Here is a 17,724-nt window from a genome sequence, read left to right as displayed (position 1 = left end):
CCCAGCTGGAGAGGGACCTGAAGCCAGTTGAGATGCTTCAGAAGTTTTTACTTCAAAGGATGGGAGGACAGAAAAGATGGAAAACCAGGAGCCAATTACCTGAGAACTCTCTGCTGGAATCTAGAGGGAGATGGAGAAAGGAAGAAGTGAGGCTTTCCTGGGCAACAAATCCTGCAGGATGGTGTCTCTCTTAAAGCTGATGGAGAGCCTGTGCTAGTCCTATAGCAGACTCTCTAACCTTCCCCTGAGTTGCATCCTTGTGTAGAAGCGGACGACGCCTGGGGAGAATGTTCACTCTCTTTCCTTGCTTTCTTGATCAGGTCACAGACATAAAAGAGAAACTGAAGCTCTCTAAAAAGGTCTGGTCGGCATTGCCCTACACCATCTGCAAGGACGAGAGTGTGACGGCGGGCACGTCCAACGAAGAGGAATGTTGGAACGGGCACAGCAAAGCCAGGTGAGGGCGGCTCGCTGTTCTTATGTATGGGGCATTGCACATCTAGCCCTGGAAGGCTCTCCTGGCACAGTGCTGCAGACCTGTTTATGCAAAAAGCGACGGAGGGTGGAGGGACAAGTCGTCACTTAGCGACAGCTGTTCAGAGTGACAGGTTTGATGGGCACCTGGGAGCACTTACTCTCAAGGTACCATTAAGCGGGGAATCCTTGTTCTGAATGCCTCGCCTCTGGATGAGGACAGAGGGATGGTGACAGGTGCCAGGTTACGGACATCCTGAGACCACAAAGAGCTTTTTATGTTCACTTACTGACTTTAAGATAGCAGAGCTATTTTTATCCATAGTTAAATTTGCACAGCTTACTGGGTTTTTTCCATCACAAGTTAAACAGGAAGTGAACATTCAACTGTAATTTTTTTCACCCTTGGAGAAAAAAAAAATATCGAAGTCTCATTGAAGGGGTTAGGGAAAAAGAAAATGACAGACAGACAACCAGGAAAGCGTTCTCACAGGTTCCGTGCCTTGAAAAGTCCTATTGGAATCTCCTGATGAGAGATGGTTCTGTTCTTATCCTCTGCTCTGCCGTCCAATGCTACTGCCACTTGGTATGGAATTTCTGAATTTCTGGATTCAGCCCAGAAATGGGCTTGGCCTGAGTTTTCATGGGGTGGAGAAGTTGAACGGGAGAACTGGCTGGGAGTTGGCAGGCCGGGCAGCCCCCAGGAGAGGAGTCTGCCTGAGCCCTCCCCAGTGGGGATGCAGGTGGGCAGAGCAGCTGGTAAATTGCACTCAAGGAATCTTGGGGGATCAACCAAGAGGTAGAGAACCTAAGAGTGGGGACTGTCCTGGGGCGTTATTGGGCGGTTTCAAGCATATGAAGTAGCTGTGATGAAAAGGGAACAAGAAGATTCATGGATATTAAGTTCAGAAGAAGCTTCAGAAGGAAGGGGTGCAAGTGAGGTGCTCACTGTGTGTAATTTCTTACACTGCTGAGTTGCATTTTTTAGCATCTATTGGTAATGAGATTATTAGCCATACTAGAGAGAGCTTAGCAATATGAAAACAAGACAGCTGTAGAAAAAACTGTAATCATTTCAAGTTACCCCCAAATATTAATGTGCACATCTTAGATCATGAGGGTCCAAGAGGTTGTGCATGGTATCAACAGCATTCTCCTCAAAAATGCTTGGTAATTTATCAGTGTCCAACCTTTCAGGAAGGAGACCTTGGGCCAGCAAATTCAGCTGTGAATTAACAGCTTCTAATGTGTCTTTTCCTAATGACTGTACAAAAAGACACTGTAAAGGATGACCAGGTGGCCTAATGAATAAAGTGGTTGATTTTCCGAGCTGCTCTATTGCCCATCTGTGTTTACATTTTAGCCTTGGCTAAAACAGCGGCTGTGTTTTGAACTACATTCCCGTGGATAGTTACACAGGTTACCGGATATTAGCGCATATGCAGTGTCTTACAAAAGGAAATATAAAAAAAGGCTTTGGGCAGGGGACTGGGGAGCGGACTACATTCCATCAAGAAAATGAATGAGGAAGGTAAAGACCATTGAAGTTAGAGCAAAAAGAGACTGCGATGGTTCAGCCAAGTTCCTCACTGTGTCAGGAACCGAGACAGGGTAAAACATTAGTCTAAGGTTAGCCGACTAACAAGGGTGAAAGCTGAAATTTCCCAAACCCTAGAGAGTATTCTTTTCACTTTAATACCCTGACTCTAGAACAAATGACAGATAAATACTGTTCTCCCCAGGTTAGAAGAATAAATGAAACAGAGTCTTCGCTCTGCAAAAGATTTAGTGGGTCTACATTTGGTTCATTCAGTTCATTAGCAATATTATTAAGCACTCCCTCAACCCAGGCACTGTGCAAGGCTCTGTCAATTAAGTACTATGTGATGGCAGTGGTGTCTGTCAACACATGAAAAGGCACAGTGGCTTGAGAGAAGACAGTGGATTTTGGAAATTTAAACACCCTCCTGTTGGACTGTAGGTTGGGAAAGGACCACATAGGTGGAGACACACCTGGATCAGTACTCAGGGACCAGATTTGAATTTTATCCTGAGGTCTATGGGAAGCCATTGAAGGATTTTATGTGGGCGAGGGAAATCATCAAACTTAATGTGATAAAATCATTTGCATGAATATTCCAGAATTTAACCCAGTGTAGTATTAAAAAAACTCTGTCAAATATTTGTGACTCAAATTATATTTCCATTGAAAAATTACAATTTCAAGGGATTTTTTTAGTTTCTTTCTTTTTATTTCTTCCACTGGAATGGAATCTTAATATTATAACTTTATTTATTTATCTATTATTTTTAGCTGCATTGGGTCTTCGTTGCAGTGTGCGGGCTTCTCATTGTGGTGGCTTCTCTTGCTGCGGAGCACGGGCTCTAGGCGCGTGGGCTTCAGTAGTTGTGGCACGCAGGCTCAGTAGTTGTGGCTCGGGGGCTCTAGAGCTCAGGCTCAGTAGTTGTGGCGCACAGGCTTAGTTGCTCCACAGCACGTGGGATCTTCCCAGACCAGGGCTTGAACCCGTGTCCCCTGCCTTGGCAGGTGGATTCCCAGCCACTGCACCACCAGGGAAGCCCTATAACTTTATATTTAATAACATTGTAAGTAGATAACCAATAAAGATTTGTTGGATTAAATTTAATTGACGTTTTCTTCTCATCCAAATATTAATTGATCGAGGAACACACAAAAGAAGTTTTCATTAAAAAAAAAATTCCACTGAACTATTTTGCAAGTTAAAAAATCCGTTTGTAACGCAGGCAACCTATTTTTTCCCTATTTTTGAAGTATGGCCTTTCAGATGATAGGCCTTCTTAAATGTTTAGGAATGCTTGTAAAAAAGAAAGAAAGGTTATTCTTGTCATCCTGTGAAATAAAAGAACCAGAACCTTTATTTAAAAACAAAAAAATCTATCAAGTGTTTATAGATATGGAACAGCGATGTCTATTAGCATTGATAGAGATTGTCTGGCGTTTTAAAACTCAAGGCTGTTTTAAAACAGGGATGAGGCTGCCGGTCACCCAGACATTTCTTCCTTTCTTTGTATTTTATCCATCTGATTCCTTCAGCCAGTCTTTGCAGCCCTTTTATCCTATCTAAGTATTTGCTCAGACTTGTCTGCCATTATTCATATTTCTCCTGATTGTTTTCTGCGTGCAGCTCCAGGCTCTCTACCATACTTCCTTGATTCAGAAGCATGCCTATTTCACGTGCTAACATTTCTGAAATCAAAACGACTCCTACAGTGGATATGTCCCTTTACTCCAGTATGTATTATTTTCCCAAATAGGTGTTAGTAAATGAATATCACCCGTTGAAATTAATGATGACTTGAGACAAAACAGGATACACACAGAGGCGGCTGTGGTAACCACAGGGTGCAAGCTGCTGTGTTGAGATGACGGTCAAGGGTATGTGAGTAATCGTTCCCCCAGAACGTAAACCCACCTTCATCCCCTGCTCCCACCTTTGCCCATCTCTGGCAGGTCTCACTCTGCTTCAGTAGCGGAGCAGGTCTGGAAACAGGAGGTGAGGTAGAAGGAAGAGACTGTGCCCTCTGAGGGGAGGAAATTGTGGGCGCACCGATGACCCTGTCAGCACGTAAATCTCCATTTGACAACAAGACCAGGTGGTCAGCAGAGGCCCTTCCCTGCTTCTCCTTCCCTTGCCAACCACTGGGACAATTTAAAGACCAGTGCAATAATGTCTGTGAGAATAGGTGGTAAACTCTAAAGCAGTGCTTCTCAAGTGTACAGGCTAAAATCTGGGAGATCTTGTTAAAAATGCAGAGTCTGATTCAGTAAGTCTGCGGTGGGCCTGAGACTCTGCATTTCTAACAGGCTTGCAGGAGATGCAGATGCTGCTGGTCCAGGGACCGCACTTTGAGTAGCGAGGCTCTAAGGCAGAGTTGCCAGATTTAGGACATTAAAGACAGCAGACACCAAGTGGAACACACTTACACTCAAAAAAGGATTCATTGTTTATCTGAAATTCAGATTTCACTGGCCATCCTATATTTTATCTGACAGCCCTATTTTAAGTTCCTATTAATATGTAAGATGTTCCCTTTTTCAGTTCAGGTGCAAGCCTCAGGGAGCATGTTAACGATTTGTCTGTCTGGGAAGAAAACTGGCAACTGTCCAAGCTGACATTGCTGAAAGCCCACTTCCCTTCTCTGGGATGCTTAGGAGGGAAGACCCCACGAAGGCTGACTGTCCTGGGGGAGAGGGACGCTGCGTGCACCTCCTGGAAGTGAAGAAAATTGTGGCTACTGATGGGAGGAAAGAGGCATGTTGCTGTTGACAGCTCGGCAGCCCTGAGGACCGGCTCGTGGGTCTTCTTTCCCACCCGCCCTGGAGTGTGCTGACTCCAATTCTACCAAGAAAGGATGGTTTGGGCAGCTCCTGCCAATGAGCTGAGAACCCACATCAAAGAATTTACCTTCTGTTCACTAGCACAACCAACGAGCTGTCTGTCCTCCAAGAGTTCCAAACCATTTCATGACACGCATCTTCCAGCTGGAAAGAAAGCCACAGCAAATCATTCTTCTGTCCGTGAATCCAGGCTTTAAAACTCGCAATTCTGCTGCGGTCAACCCTCCTAAAGAGATCAAACAAGAGAGGCAACAAATAAATGGGCTGGTGCTGAACTGGGCTTCCATTGATCCCCCAGGCTGCACTCTGAACATCCACAGATTTGGCCTCAGGATGTACCCCTGGAGTGACAAAATGGCCATTTTCTTTTTCAACTGTGTTTTTCGGTTTAAGTTTCCATATTGTTTCTAAAGTCTCCCTTTGAATACACTAAAGGAGAAAAGGTTCTTGAGGACATGGGTGCATTGTTACTTGGTTTTATTGTAAGTAGCTGAACATCAGCAGGCACAGTTTGAGGCTGGGTTTCTTTGGCAGTCTTGTATTGTTCCTGCCTGCTCAGACTCCCAAGGGTGGCATTCCCATGTAAGCTATCGCAGTCAGCTTCTGATAAATGAGTCTCGGCTAGCTGTGCCGTGCGCACAGCGGCTGAAAGAAACAAAGCCCTCCCCTGACTCAGCATAGGTACAGCGGCAGGGACCATTGTCCAGAAGGTCCAGGGGCAACACCAGAACCCATGGGCACCTTTCAGCCCCTCTCAGCTCCTGTGCCAGCAAAGGCTGGACTGCCCTTGTATTTTTTATTCCGATGGTCTTTACTGATTAGGTAGAGCTCACACAGCCCGACACATATAATTGAATGTCAATGACAGTCAATCCAATGTCATATTTTAGAACTTATATCAGGAAGACAATCTCAGAATCTAACAGAATTTTACTGGTATACCAGATATATTAAAAGGCAAAACAAACATCACGCTTTAGTGCAAAAATAAAGAAATATAGTTCCATGACTCTTTCATTTCAATTAGGACATTTTTTAGGGCAGTAAATACTGTGAAGTTCTATGGAAAAGAATTTGCAATGCGCTCTGTGTGCTTTATTATTCATTATGTAGTATACATCATGAAGTCAATTTTATTCAAGATATGGATGAAGACATGGAGCTTATTCTGGGACCTCTGATTTAAAATGGGTAAACCGGGCTTCCCTGGTGGCACAGTGGTTAAGAATCCGCCTGCCAATGCAGGGGACACGAGTTCGAGCCCTGGTCCGGGAAGATGCCACATGCCGGGGAGCAACTAAGCCTGTGCACAACAACTACTGAGCCTGCGCCCTAGAGCCCGCAAGCCACAACTACTGAGCCCGTGAGCCACCACTACTAAGCCTGCGAGCCACAACTACTGAAGCCCGCACACCTAGAGCCCATGCTCAGCAACAAGAGAAGCCACCGCAATGAGAAGCCCGCACACCGCAAGGGAGAGTAGCCCCTGCTCTCCGCAACTAGAAAAAGCCCATGCGCAGCAACGAAGACCCAATGCAGCCAAAAATAAATAAATAAATAAATAAATAAATAAAATGGGTAAACCATGCAAGGCAGAAATAGAGACACAGATGTAGAGAACAAACATATGGACACCAAGTGGGGAAAGCGGTGGGGGGGGGGGTGTGATGAATTGGGAGATTGGGATTAACATATATACACTAATATGTATAAAATAGATAACTAATAAGAACCTGCTGTATAAAAAAATTCAATTCAAAATAAAATAAAATGGTAAACCCATTCATGCACAAATACATCATGCATAAGATTTCAACACCTGAAATATGGCTTAAATATAAAAGTTTTTTGTGTGTTTCTATTTCTTCTTTTGGAGGCTGATGGATAGAGCTTTTGGTTTCAGAAAATTGGAAAATAACCTGCGGGAAGGGGAAGAATTTTAAGCATAAGTATATTGTATGAGAAAATGTAAATAGGAAGGACAAAATAGAGGAAGGGAAGTTTTTTTGGCTTTCAAGCAACACTAAGAGAGGCTGTAAAAGAATGATAATGATAGCAATTAGGCAGGGCTGCTCCAGCCTATCAGATGCTTGGGCTGGATGTTCTGACTCGCCTTGAGATCCACTCTTCACCCCTCCACCTTGGTCTGTGCCCTGCAGGAGAACCTCTACAGACTGCATCACCTGGGTATCCTTTCCTGTTGGCTTCCCGTTGGGTTCAGCCAATGGGAGGCACCAGCCAGAGGTCAGAAGGAGGGACTAGAGAGGTCAGGGTATCATTCCCTCCGCTCCCTCCCTGAGGGGCCTTGGTTTGGCAGTTGCAGTGTCTTCTGGCTGCATTCCATGGTTTCAGATCTCATGCATTCTGGTAACAGCTCCATCCCCTCTGGCCCTTCTGCTGTTGCCAGCCCCAGCGTTCTTTGCCACATTGGTTGGTTTCCTTCAACCCTGTTCACACCTTTGTAAACAGTCTCTCCTTTAAACTCTCTTTATTGCTCCTTTGAGTGTGCCATTGTTTCTTACCGGGACGCAGACAAACATAGTGCCTTTGTAGGAATTAGAAAAGGATGCCCAGATGGGAATATGAAGGTTTAGTATACTATTGTCTCTACTTTGGTGCATGCTAAAATTTTCTAAAATAAAAAGATTCCCACAAAAGAGAAGAAAAGGAAAGAAAAAGGAAAGAAAACGGCACCCCTTTTGGTGGATGGTGCACTGCACGGGCACTCGGGCTGGATTTCAGCCCCAGCTCCCTCCCTCGGCAGATGACTTTGTGCAGTGCCCAAAATGCCCCGCCGAACTTGGAAGCCCTACAAAAAAGTGGGCAGATCCCTAAAAACTGGAAAACATCTCAAAGAGAAAGTGAGGATTGACCTGGGTCTTTAACGATATTTAAAACTTGAATGGGAAAGTTCTTTGCCGGCAAAGATAAGATAGATCCAGGGAGAAGATTCCATAAGGCAAGGAGGGTACCTTGAAAGGAGTGTTGCAGCCTAAGAAAGTAGACAGGAGGTGGAGATGGGCTTGAATTGCTGAGCCATAAAGTGTGAATTGCAGTTTATGATCAACCAGGAAATATGGTGCAGTGTTTGGGCACGTGGGCTCTGAAGTTAGATCCATTAGCTCTGTGACTTTGCACAGTTACTTATCCTAAGTCTCAGTTTTCTATTATACAAATGGGGCTGAAATAGTACCTACCTCCTAGACTTGCTGGGAGACTGAAGTTTTTTAATGCGTGTGAAGTGTTTAGCACAGTGCCTGGCATTTAGTAAGCACCCCATAAATATTAGCTACTATCATCAAGTTTTAAACAGAAGAGTGACTCGATGAAAGCAATATTTTATGAAGGTTAACCAGACAGCTTGTGCAGGTTGTGCTAGAATGGAAAGACGAGGACAAGGAAGTCCATTTGAGGCTGCTGTAGCAGTCTGAGCTCCAACGTTCCAATAAGGGGCACCAGAAATGGGAAAGAAGCCAAAGGTGCAAGAGCCTTGTGAGAAGAGTAGGAGGACTGCCACATCTCCCTGTGGGAAGATGTATGCCTTGTTTTCACCGTTTGGCCTTTTTTCCAGGAACCGAGCCCGAGTTTTGCCAACGTTTGGGCTCACTGTTAGAAACAACGTGGCAGAATCTGGTTTCGAGGTCGCTCCTGCTTCACCCTACCCTGTCCTTCCTCTCTGCCCGGCAGATACTTGCCTGAGATCATGAACGATGGGCTGACCAACCAGATCAACAACCCCGAGGTGGACGTGGACATCACACGGCCCGACACGTTCATCAGGCAGCAGATCATGGCTCTCCGTGTGATAACCAACAAACTGAAGAACGCGTATAACGGCAATGACGTCAACTTCCAGGACACGAGTAAGAACGCCTTTACCAGCACCTGTAACCTCCAGAGTGAAAACCATTATAGAAGATTATACCATAATTTGTCTTTTGTTTAAAGAAAGAATTTTTTTTAATTTTTATTTTATATTGGAGTATAGTTGATTAACAATGCTGTTAGTTTCAGGTGTACAGCAAAGTGATTCAGTTATACATATACATGTATCTATTCTTTTTCAAATTCTTTTCCCATATAGGTCATTAGAGTATTGGGCAGAGTTCCCTGTGCTATACAGTAGGTCCCTGTTGGTTATTCATCTTAAATATAGCAGTGTGTACATGTGTACATGTCAATCCCAATCTCCCTAACTATCCCTTCCCCCCATCCTTCCCCCCATAACCATAAGTTCTTTCTCTAAGTCTGTGAGTCTGTTTCTGTTTTATAAATAAGTTTATTGCAATTTTTCTTTAAGAGCAGTGTGCACCTTGGCTCTTTTGTGTCATTCTTACCCCATCTGCAAAGCTATTTATAGTCCTTGGGGCAGAGAGCTCTGCTCTGCAGAACTTAGGATACTACTAAAATCATAACTGCTCTTAAGGAATGGTTTCAGTGGCTGACATTCAGCTATACTAAAGCTAAAACTGAGTTTTGTCTGCCAGTTGATCCATTAATGATAAGGCAGCAAAGTAATGTTTTCCCTTTCTCCTTTCCCCATCAGCATGTATGTCTCTGCCTCAAACTCCCATCCCTCCTCCCAACCACCAAGGGAAGAATATTCTCAAGCTTGCTCACTCAGACAAGACTGGGAAGGAATCCCTGTTGTATCACTCAAGAACTGAGGTCTTGAACAAGTTATCTCTTGAGCCTCAGGTTCTTCTTCTATAGGATGAGAAGTATTCCTGAATAAGGATCGTTGGGAGGTTCATTTGAGGCTGTGTGTAAAGGAGCTAAGATAATATCTCGTGTGCCATGGAATCAACTGCATCAGTTCTTTCTCCTTCTCCAATCATGCACGTACACGACCCACTGACATTTGTATCTGAAATCCTGAGAAAAATAGTAAAATGCTGAAGTAATATTACACATGACTATTTTATTAAAGATCACAAAATATCAGAAGTGATTTGAAAGACTACTGAATGCACATCAAATGAAACTAACTATATTTGGGTTTTGTCTAAGTGGTTTCTAGATGCATAAAGGCAAGTTTTTTTTGTTTTGTTGTTTTATATATTATAAAAGAATATATTCTCTAGAAGAATATATATATTCTTATGTATTATATATATAATATATAATATATATTATATATATTATATATAATATATATAATATATATTATATATATTATATATATATATTATATATATATATATTCTTCTAGAGAGAGTTCTCAGGAAAATATTTCTTGAACTTAAGATGTGGAGTTGCCAGTGATTCTGTAATGTGGTCACTGAAGCAAAAGATGATGCTGTGTTCTTGAATTAATGGGATAGAAAGAACCAAGTTACAGATGGAAGACATGAAGTCATCTGAGTCTTAACCATCACTCTCCTGAGTTGTCCCCTGCAGAAAATTTTTCATGCTTAATTCCCTTTTAAATAACTCAAAAATTAACTTTCTAAGTGCAGGATCATTGCCAACCCTATAGACTTGCTGTAAACTTTCTCAAGTCCTCCCATTATTTCTCTTCCTCTTTACTAGACCTCTCCTCCCCTCTTCAGAAGAGAAAATTACACGAGGTTTTAGCCTTTGCTGCTTCTCCCCTGCTCATTCCTTAGCTTCACTCCTCTCAATTTATCTTTTCTGTCTTCTCTATCTAATATAATAAAATGCTTTATTACCTAGAGAATGACTATTGGAATAAATAATTCAAGATACATAAGAACGAGTTGATGTTGGCCTTGGTTCTCTCTCCTCTCTGACCGAAAGAGGTTGTATACATGTCAATCTGCAAAGCTTAGGGACTGTCCTCGAGGAGAGACCTTGCTCCATTTCCCCTAAAAAGAAAATAAAAATCAGCAACACTTAAGACCATCACTTTGCTCTAACCCCAGCACCGAACTTGGCCTCCTACATTAGGATAGTGTCTGTCATATAAACCACTACCACATCTTATAGTCGTCATCAGCCTTATTGCTTTCAACATTTAAAAAAATCGCCCCTTAAATACCTGCATTTGTGATTCCTTTCAGAAAGAGATGGGGCCATTATTTTTCTCAACTAGATTCTCTTGTCATTATTTGCTTACCACATTTCTAGTATTCTAAATCACCTTAGTAATATCTTTGTAAAGGTTATATTACTTCTTGTTCATAATACCAGTGTTTAATATAATTCCCTTAGCAACCGTGATATCTCTGAATTTAATTAATGGGCATTTTCCCCCTCGCAAGGCCACTAAAGATAAATTAAAGAAAATGTTAAGAACCTGGTATAGTGTATTCAAGTGATCTTATGTGGTATTTAGATGTCACATTTTTTTTAAAAATTGCACTGAGTTGAGCCGTGCTTACTGGGGGGACATTGGAAGGTCCCTGCATTACCTGGCTTTGCTTAAGTAGCGTCTAGCAGCCAAGGTGGTGACAGTCTTTCGGAGCAGCTCAACATGGACATCAGCATTTCAGGCCAGCAGGGAGGCATTTAGGGCTATTGAATGGACTCATTGAGCAAGGAGGGGAAATAGCAAACGTCCTTACCAGGTGTACTGTTTCCTAAGCCCTGCTAGGAACATTATCTCACTTATACCCTATAACAATTCAGTGAAATAGATATGATTATTCTCATTTTTACAGGTGAGCACGCAGAGCCCAGTGAGACTAACTGGCTTGCCCTAATTCATTTAAATAAAAGACAGCAGGTTAAAATCTAGGTCGTCTTTGCTGTAAGAGCCACATTTCTTCCGTCAGGCACCATCGCGCACACTGGGTTTGGTGCCCTCACACATTTTATCAGGGGCTTTTCACGTATCCTCAACAAGGCGAATGTTATCGTCAGTAGCTATGGAGTTGGGGAAACTGAAAGAAGTTGAAGAAACTGCCCAAGGCATATTTAATTATCCAATAAGTATTTATTGTGAACCTGCTATATGCCAGGGGCCATTAAAGCCAATGGGGATACAGAAATGAAGAGTATACACAACGTGTCTGCTCTCCCCCAAAAAGTATACGTTCTCATGGAGGGAACAAGAAAGTAAATAATAGAGTTGCAAATGGTGATAAGTACTTTCACATAGCTAGTAATGGATGGAGACTTAACTGGACCCAGATCTGAGATAAAGCGCTTAAGAAACATGAAGGAACCAAGCAGTCAGAAGTGGGAATAGAGAAGGCCCAGAAGGCATTTGAGGCAGGCAGGGACGATGCCAGGCTACGACAGCATACTAAGTGGACACCTGGGCATTGGTTTCGAGCGCGGAATGGCAAACTTCTTCTGTAAAGAGCTACGTATTAAATATGTTCAGCTTGGTCAGAAATAGAGACACGGACGTCTCTATTAACACTATGTTTCAGGGACTTCCCTGGCGGTCCAGTGGTTAAGACTCTGCACTTCCACTGCACAGGGCACGGGTTCCATCCCTGGTTGGGGAACCAAGATCCCACATGCCTCGCGTTGCGGCCAAAAATAAAAAAATTAAAATGAAGCACTATGTTTCAGATGTCTATTTAGATACAGTCCACCCACGCATCACAAACCTGCCCATTAAAAACAAACCCATCGGGGTGGAGTGGGGTGGGGGACCCTTGGGTGGGGAGATGGCCCCTGCCACCTCCATGCCCAAATCTCACGTGTGCCCCACTCTTTGCTAGACTGGGTCTAACTCTCCCTTTCGATCTGTCCGCACCAGGTGATGAATCCAGCGGCTCGGGGAGTGGCAGTGGGTGCATGGATGATGTGTGTCCTACGGAGTTTGAGTTTGTCACCACAGAGGCCCCGGCAGTGGACCCTGACAGGAGAGAAGTAGACTCTTCTGCAGCCCGCCTGGAACACTCCCTCCTCTCAGGGTCTCTCGTCTGCATCGCCCTGGCGTGGCAGAGACTGTGCAGATAATCCTGGGATTTTGGTCAGATGAAACTGCATTTTAGCTATTTGGACGGCCAACTCACTTCTTTTCTTACACTCTTGGACAATGGACCATGCCACAAACGCTTACCGTTTTCTATGAGAAGAGAGCAGTGCTGCACTATGCCTCCCTTTTTGTTTTCCCAAAGAGCACCGGGTGCCAGACTGGACTGCTTCCTCTTTCCTTCAGCTGTCATCTGTGGGAAACTTGTTTATTCTAGAGAATTCTTACTCAAATCTTTCGTACCAGGAGATTTTCTTACCTTCATTTGCTTTTATGCTGCAGAAGTGAAGGAATCTCACGTTGTGAGTTTTTTATTTTTTTCCCCATTTAAAAAAAATAGGAAGAAAATAATTTTCCTCGCAAAATCAGGCCAAACCCCAAGACAACTGCATTTTCAACAAAGAAGCAAACGAGAAAAATAAAAGAGCTTTAACGTTGTAAGTTTGGCGTTGCCAGCCAACTCCCAGTGTGAGCTTTTCTGTGACAAATCAGGTTTACAAAATGCTTATGTGGAGAAGGTTTGAAATTTTTTTTAATGTAGTGAAAATACACTGTTGTCTTGGAGGTCTTGCACGCTAACCATACAATGCCAAGCTGATTCAGAGGTACTGATAGGAAATTTAGAACTCCATCTTTAATCTGAGAGTAAAATGTGCTACAACTCAGCACCTGTCTCTCACCCTGCCCGATTTCAATTTCAGTAATAGCACCATTTTCCTTAATTCTCTTAACGTCTGACCACTGTATCCAATTGGCACAGATTTCTCCCTTCGTCTCCAGTTACTAGTGGACACCCTCATGAATTCATCCTCCTCAAGGGTCTGAAATGAAAATAATCTTCAACCATACAATTGCTTTGCTTTAGCCACAGGCTTGACGTGAATTAGATGTTTCTGCCCGTGCTCATTACCCTCCCAAAAGAAGAGTTCCTTTAATGAACCGATAAACAATTCGATCCATAAGTGAGTTTTCATTTTTAACTATTTGCTTTGTGTCAGTTGGTTTCTGCATCACAAGGGCATTCTCTTACAAAATAACTCACAACAACAACAAAAAACTCAAGACAAAAAATATATATATATAGTATTGACATGGAGATTTCTTTCACTTTTTTAGTCTTAGTATGATCATCTATTTTTATATCTATATATATATAAATCACAGATTTTAACTTCTTAATTCCAAGCTCAGGGTTGACACACCTTTGTAACGAAAATGTTTTGTCAACCAGCTCTTCTTGTTTTGTGCTGCTCAGAGAAGGGATTCCTCAATGATCTGTGAGCACCAAGAATCAAGAAAGAGAACTTTTTACGTATCTAACCGTCCATTTATTAAAAGTTTGCCAGGGCACACCCTTCTCACATGAGCATGTTTTGTCCTGGGTGCTCCAGACTGTATCGAACGCATGGGCAGAGCCGTGGGTGTGCAGAACTTTACTGGTCATGGAAACCGTATGCGCAAGGAACGTGATTCACACAAAACCATTGCTTTCGGTACGACGCCTTCAGCCTAGGATTCCTGCTTGGCACTTGGAGAAATATCCTAATTCAAGAGGCTGATTTGGAGCCTAACTGATCCGCCAGGTGTGCCAAAGTCAGGCACTATGCTCCTCCTGACAGAAGCAAAATAAACTAACCTGGGGCTTTATGAATACCATTGGCTATCCATGTGTTTTTTGGTTTTTATGATGTATCTGGGGTTGGGAAAAGTAATGTTTCAAGACACCATAGTACGCCAGTCACATGTTAATCAACCCATTGGCAGTCATGACATATCAATGGTATTTTTCGATCTCCGTACTCATCAAAATTATAATTAGTTATTGATTTAGTCATCACATTTAGGTAGAACACATGCGGCACAATAGTATTAAGTATACTTGAGCACTTTTGCAAAACAAAGTATTTAGAAGCATCTCTTGCTATTGTATGCCTAACGAAATACGGAATGTAGGATTCTGAGAGATTTTGTGGCATCTTTTCATTTAAATCTTTATGAAATTAATACAATCTAATTCAGCATTACATACTTCTAGAAAACCATTCATTTCACTGCCAAACTTTGGCTTCCTATCACCAGTTACACATAAAACATCTCTATGAAGGACCAGTCATTTATGTTGCTCATTGTGTTGTATGTTCAGAAATCAGTATTGTCTTTCTCCAGTAATTAAGGTGCAATACAAATTAAATCAATCTTGATTTTCCAAAATATTTGAGTCATAACTTGTTTTTATAGCTTTAAGCTCCAAGTCTTTCCTTTTTAAAATATATCTGCATTGTTTTCTGTGAAATAGATCAGAATGCCTTGTTTTCCCTGTACTTTCACCCCCAAAGGGTTTTGTGCATGTATGTGAATACACATTATATTAATGAATGTGAACCCATGTTCTATAAACACTAACCACACAGACAATATATAAATGCCTGCTTCATCTGTTTCAACACCTTCGTTAACGATACTATTCACATTGGTGAGCTATAGTGATCTAGATGAGCCAGGCAGAGAACTGAATCCACTGTCAGTTAATGATGCCACAGTATCAGTCACCTGCATGGATGTGGTCAAAATATTATTCAAATTGTACTTCCTGGTTTTTATCATCATCCTACGATGTCATATGATTTTCAGACTAATTTCACATGGGAATTTTTTGTGCCCTAAGGGAATTAGTTTGATCTAGTTAACCCATTTCAGTAAGTGTTTTGGAATCTCCCCCTCCCCTCACCAAATTAATTTCTCTCGTTTTAGCGTAGTGATAGGGGAGGCAACGATGCGCGATTATTTTTCCTGACCTGTCCTCATTTGCTTTGATGTCCCCTAAATTCTGTAATCACATCATCACCTCTGTTATGAGTAGAGAGGGATGGGCTCACTGAAATCGGATGCTAGGAATCGTTGGGCGATGCTTATAACTGCAAACACTTAGCTTATTGAAGTGCCTCTATTTACATGTTCTTTAGTTATAATATGTATTTTTCTAACAGAAATACACGTCTGTAATTGGTGTATATTATACTTTGTATACCTTATAACAAAAGCTAAACAGAGGCTAAAGTCTTTAGCAGAGAAGAATAGATTGCAAATTCACGAGTTTGAGCTCCACTTCTGGTTCTGTGTTGAGGGACAGCCACGACAGCCTTCTCTCGTTTGGATGAAGGTCAAGTCGGGACTTTGATTAGAGCCATCATAGAACATTAGCTCTAGCAATCTGAATCCCTTACAGTGACTTACCCAGATCGATATCTTTTGTTACCTGCTTTAGTTGTAAGGGATAGATAGATAATACTACTTTGTCTACACTGAAAAACACAACTATTCATTGGTAAGCAGTAGGAATTATAAAAGTAGCGTTCTATAAATCAGACACACTGAAAATATTATTGGACGCAGAAGCCTGATATTTAATTTATATTCCCTGCTGCAGACATTAGCCTACTTTAATTCTTTAGCCATTACGTACATGTTTTGGCTACACACTGAACACCAACTAAAGTCCCCAAGGAGGAATAAAACCTTAGCAATTCCTGAGTTGTGATTCTTTTACTACTTCTCTTTGCAAGGCTAATTACCAGGTGGTTTGATTAAAGGTGGAAGGGTTAGCAAATGCAAGTTTTGACTTATCCAAAATTTGCAGAAATTCAAACTCATTTTCATTTACTTACAGTCACTAACAAATCTGACTTCTAACTTTAAAAAAAAAAAAAAGGGAGGGGAGGGGCACTTTAGCTTTGCCAACAGAAGAGTAAGGAGACCATAACTTACAAATTTGCAATGTGTTCCTCCTCGGTGGAGACATTAGCCAGTGTTTAGTTTTAGGCCAAGTTCTACAAAGAGAGTATTGATTTGCATGCATTCTGGAGCCTTGCTATAACACAGTTTGCTACAGCACAGGACTCAGCCTAGCATGGGGCTATTTGAGCCTCAGTGAAAGTTGAAAAGTACTGGAATCTTTGACATTGCCTTGTAATGAGGTACTTCTGTGAAAAGACACCTCAAGATGGCGTAGTAGTGAGGTCTCTGTGTGCATATGCATAACATATATGCAGGACAAATGTGTGCACCAATCAAACCTAAAATTTTATGTGACTGTCAAATGAATATTATTTGGGTTAAGATTTTTTTCATTTCTGATTTGGATAGAAAATTGCTATTAATCTTGTATTAAAATAGTTTTTAAAAATCTACCAGTGCCCTTTCTGCATTTTCTTAATTACTGTCATAGTCTAAATTTCAGAGCTTTTGAATTATTTTTGATTGAGAACTTTTTAGAAGCTGCAATATTTTTTTAAAAAAAGAAAAGAAAAAGAACCATAGATTAAATCAGCACCACTCACCTAAGTACACTTGGCCTTTGAAATCAAGAACTTTTAGAACTTTAGAACATTTAGAGCTTTCCAAACATGTATGGAAGATACTATACCTCTCTTCTTTTGTGTTGGTTTCTTCTCTAAAATAAATTAGTAGCTTGACTGATGTCAGTACTTTATAAATGAGGTCAAAAACTAAGATAATGTGTAAAAGGACTAACAATTTCCAAATTTAGCAAATTGCACTGCTTTTTTATTTCTGAAATTTCCATTCTCTCAGGAATGCTAAATTCTGTATAGCATGCTAAAGATTCACTTAGCAGATATTTATTAAACACCTGCTCAATGCTAAACCTTGCCTAGGTGCCAGTCACGGGTTGTCAAAACCACCAGCTGGGAAGTATTCATTCTTTACTACAGTTAACCATGATTATTACAAATCCATCACTTATTTCAAAAATGCCCTTTTAAATAAAAGAACCTATGTAAATAAAGTTATCACAAACATAACATTTAACTGTAAGCAACATTATAATTTAGCTCATATTACTACTATGTTGATTTCTATTAAGCAAAGTGATTTCTACAAAACAGTTAAAGAACTTTAGGATAATTCCGTGTACAAAGCAGACTCTAACAAATGCTATTTGGAAATAAACTGGAAC

General features: G+C 41.6%; 1 protein-coding gene across 1 annotated transcript in view; it reads left to right on the top strand.

Moving 5' to 3' along the window:
* Positions 1-16,934, top strand: part of GPC6 (glypican 6) — a 1,076,681-nt gene extending 1,059,747 nt beyond the window's left edge. Inside the window, exons 7-9 of the mRNA XM_007196857.3 lie at positions 321-457; positions 8,543-8,718; positions 12,531-16,934. Of these exons, the coding sequence (XP_007196919.1) occupies positions 321-457; positions 8,543-8,718; positions 12,531-12,733 (516 nt within the window). The 3' untranslated portion in view covers positions 12,734-16,934. The remainder of the gene's footprint in view (positions 1-320; positions 458-8,542; positions 8,719-12,530) is intronic.
* Positions 16,935-17,724: the final 790 nt, after the last annotated feature.

Source organism: Balaenoptera acutorostrata, chromosome 18 (genome assembly GCF_949987535.1).
Source record: "Balaenoptera acutorostrata chromosome 18, mBalAcu1.1, whole genome shotgun sequence".
Taxonomy (NCBI): domain Eukaryota; kingdom Metazoa; phylum Chordata; class Mammalia; order Artiodactyla; family Balaenopteridae; genus Balaenoptera; species Balaenoptera acutorostrata.
The sequence above is the reverse complement of the archived record's forward strand: the minus strand, read 5'-3'. Positions and strand labels throughout refer to the sequence as shown.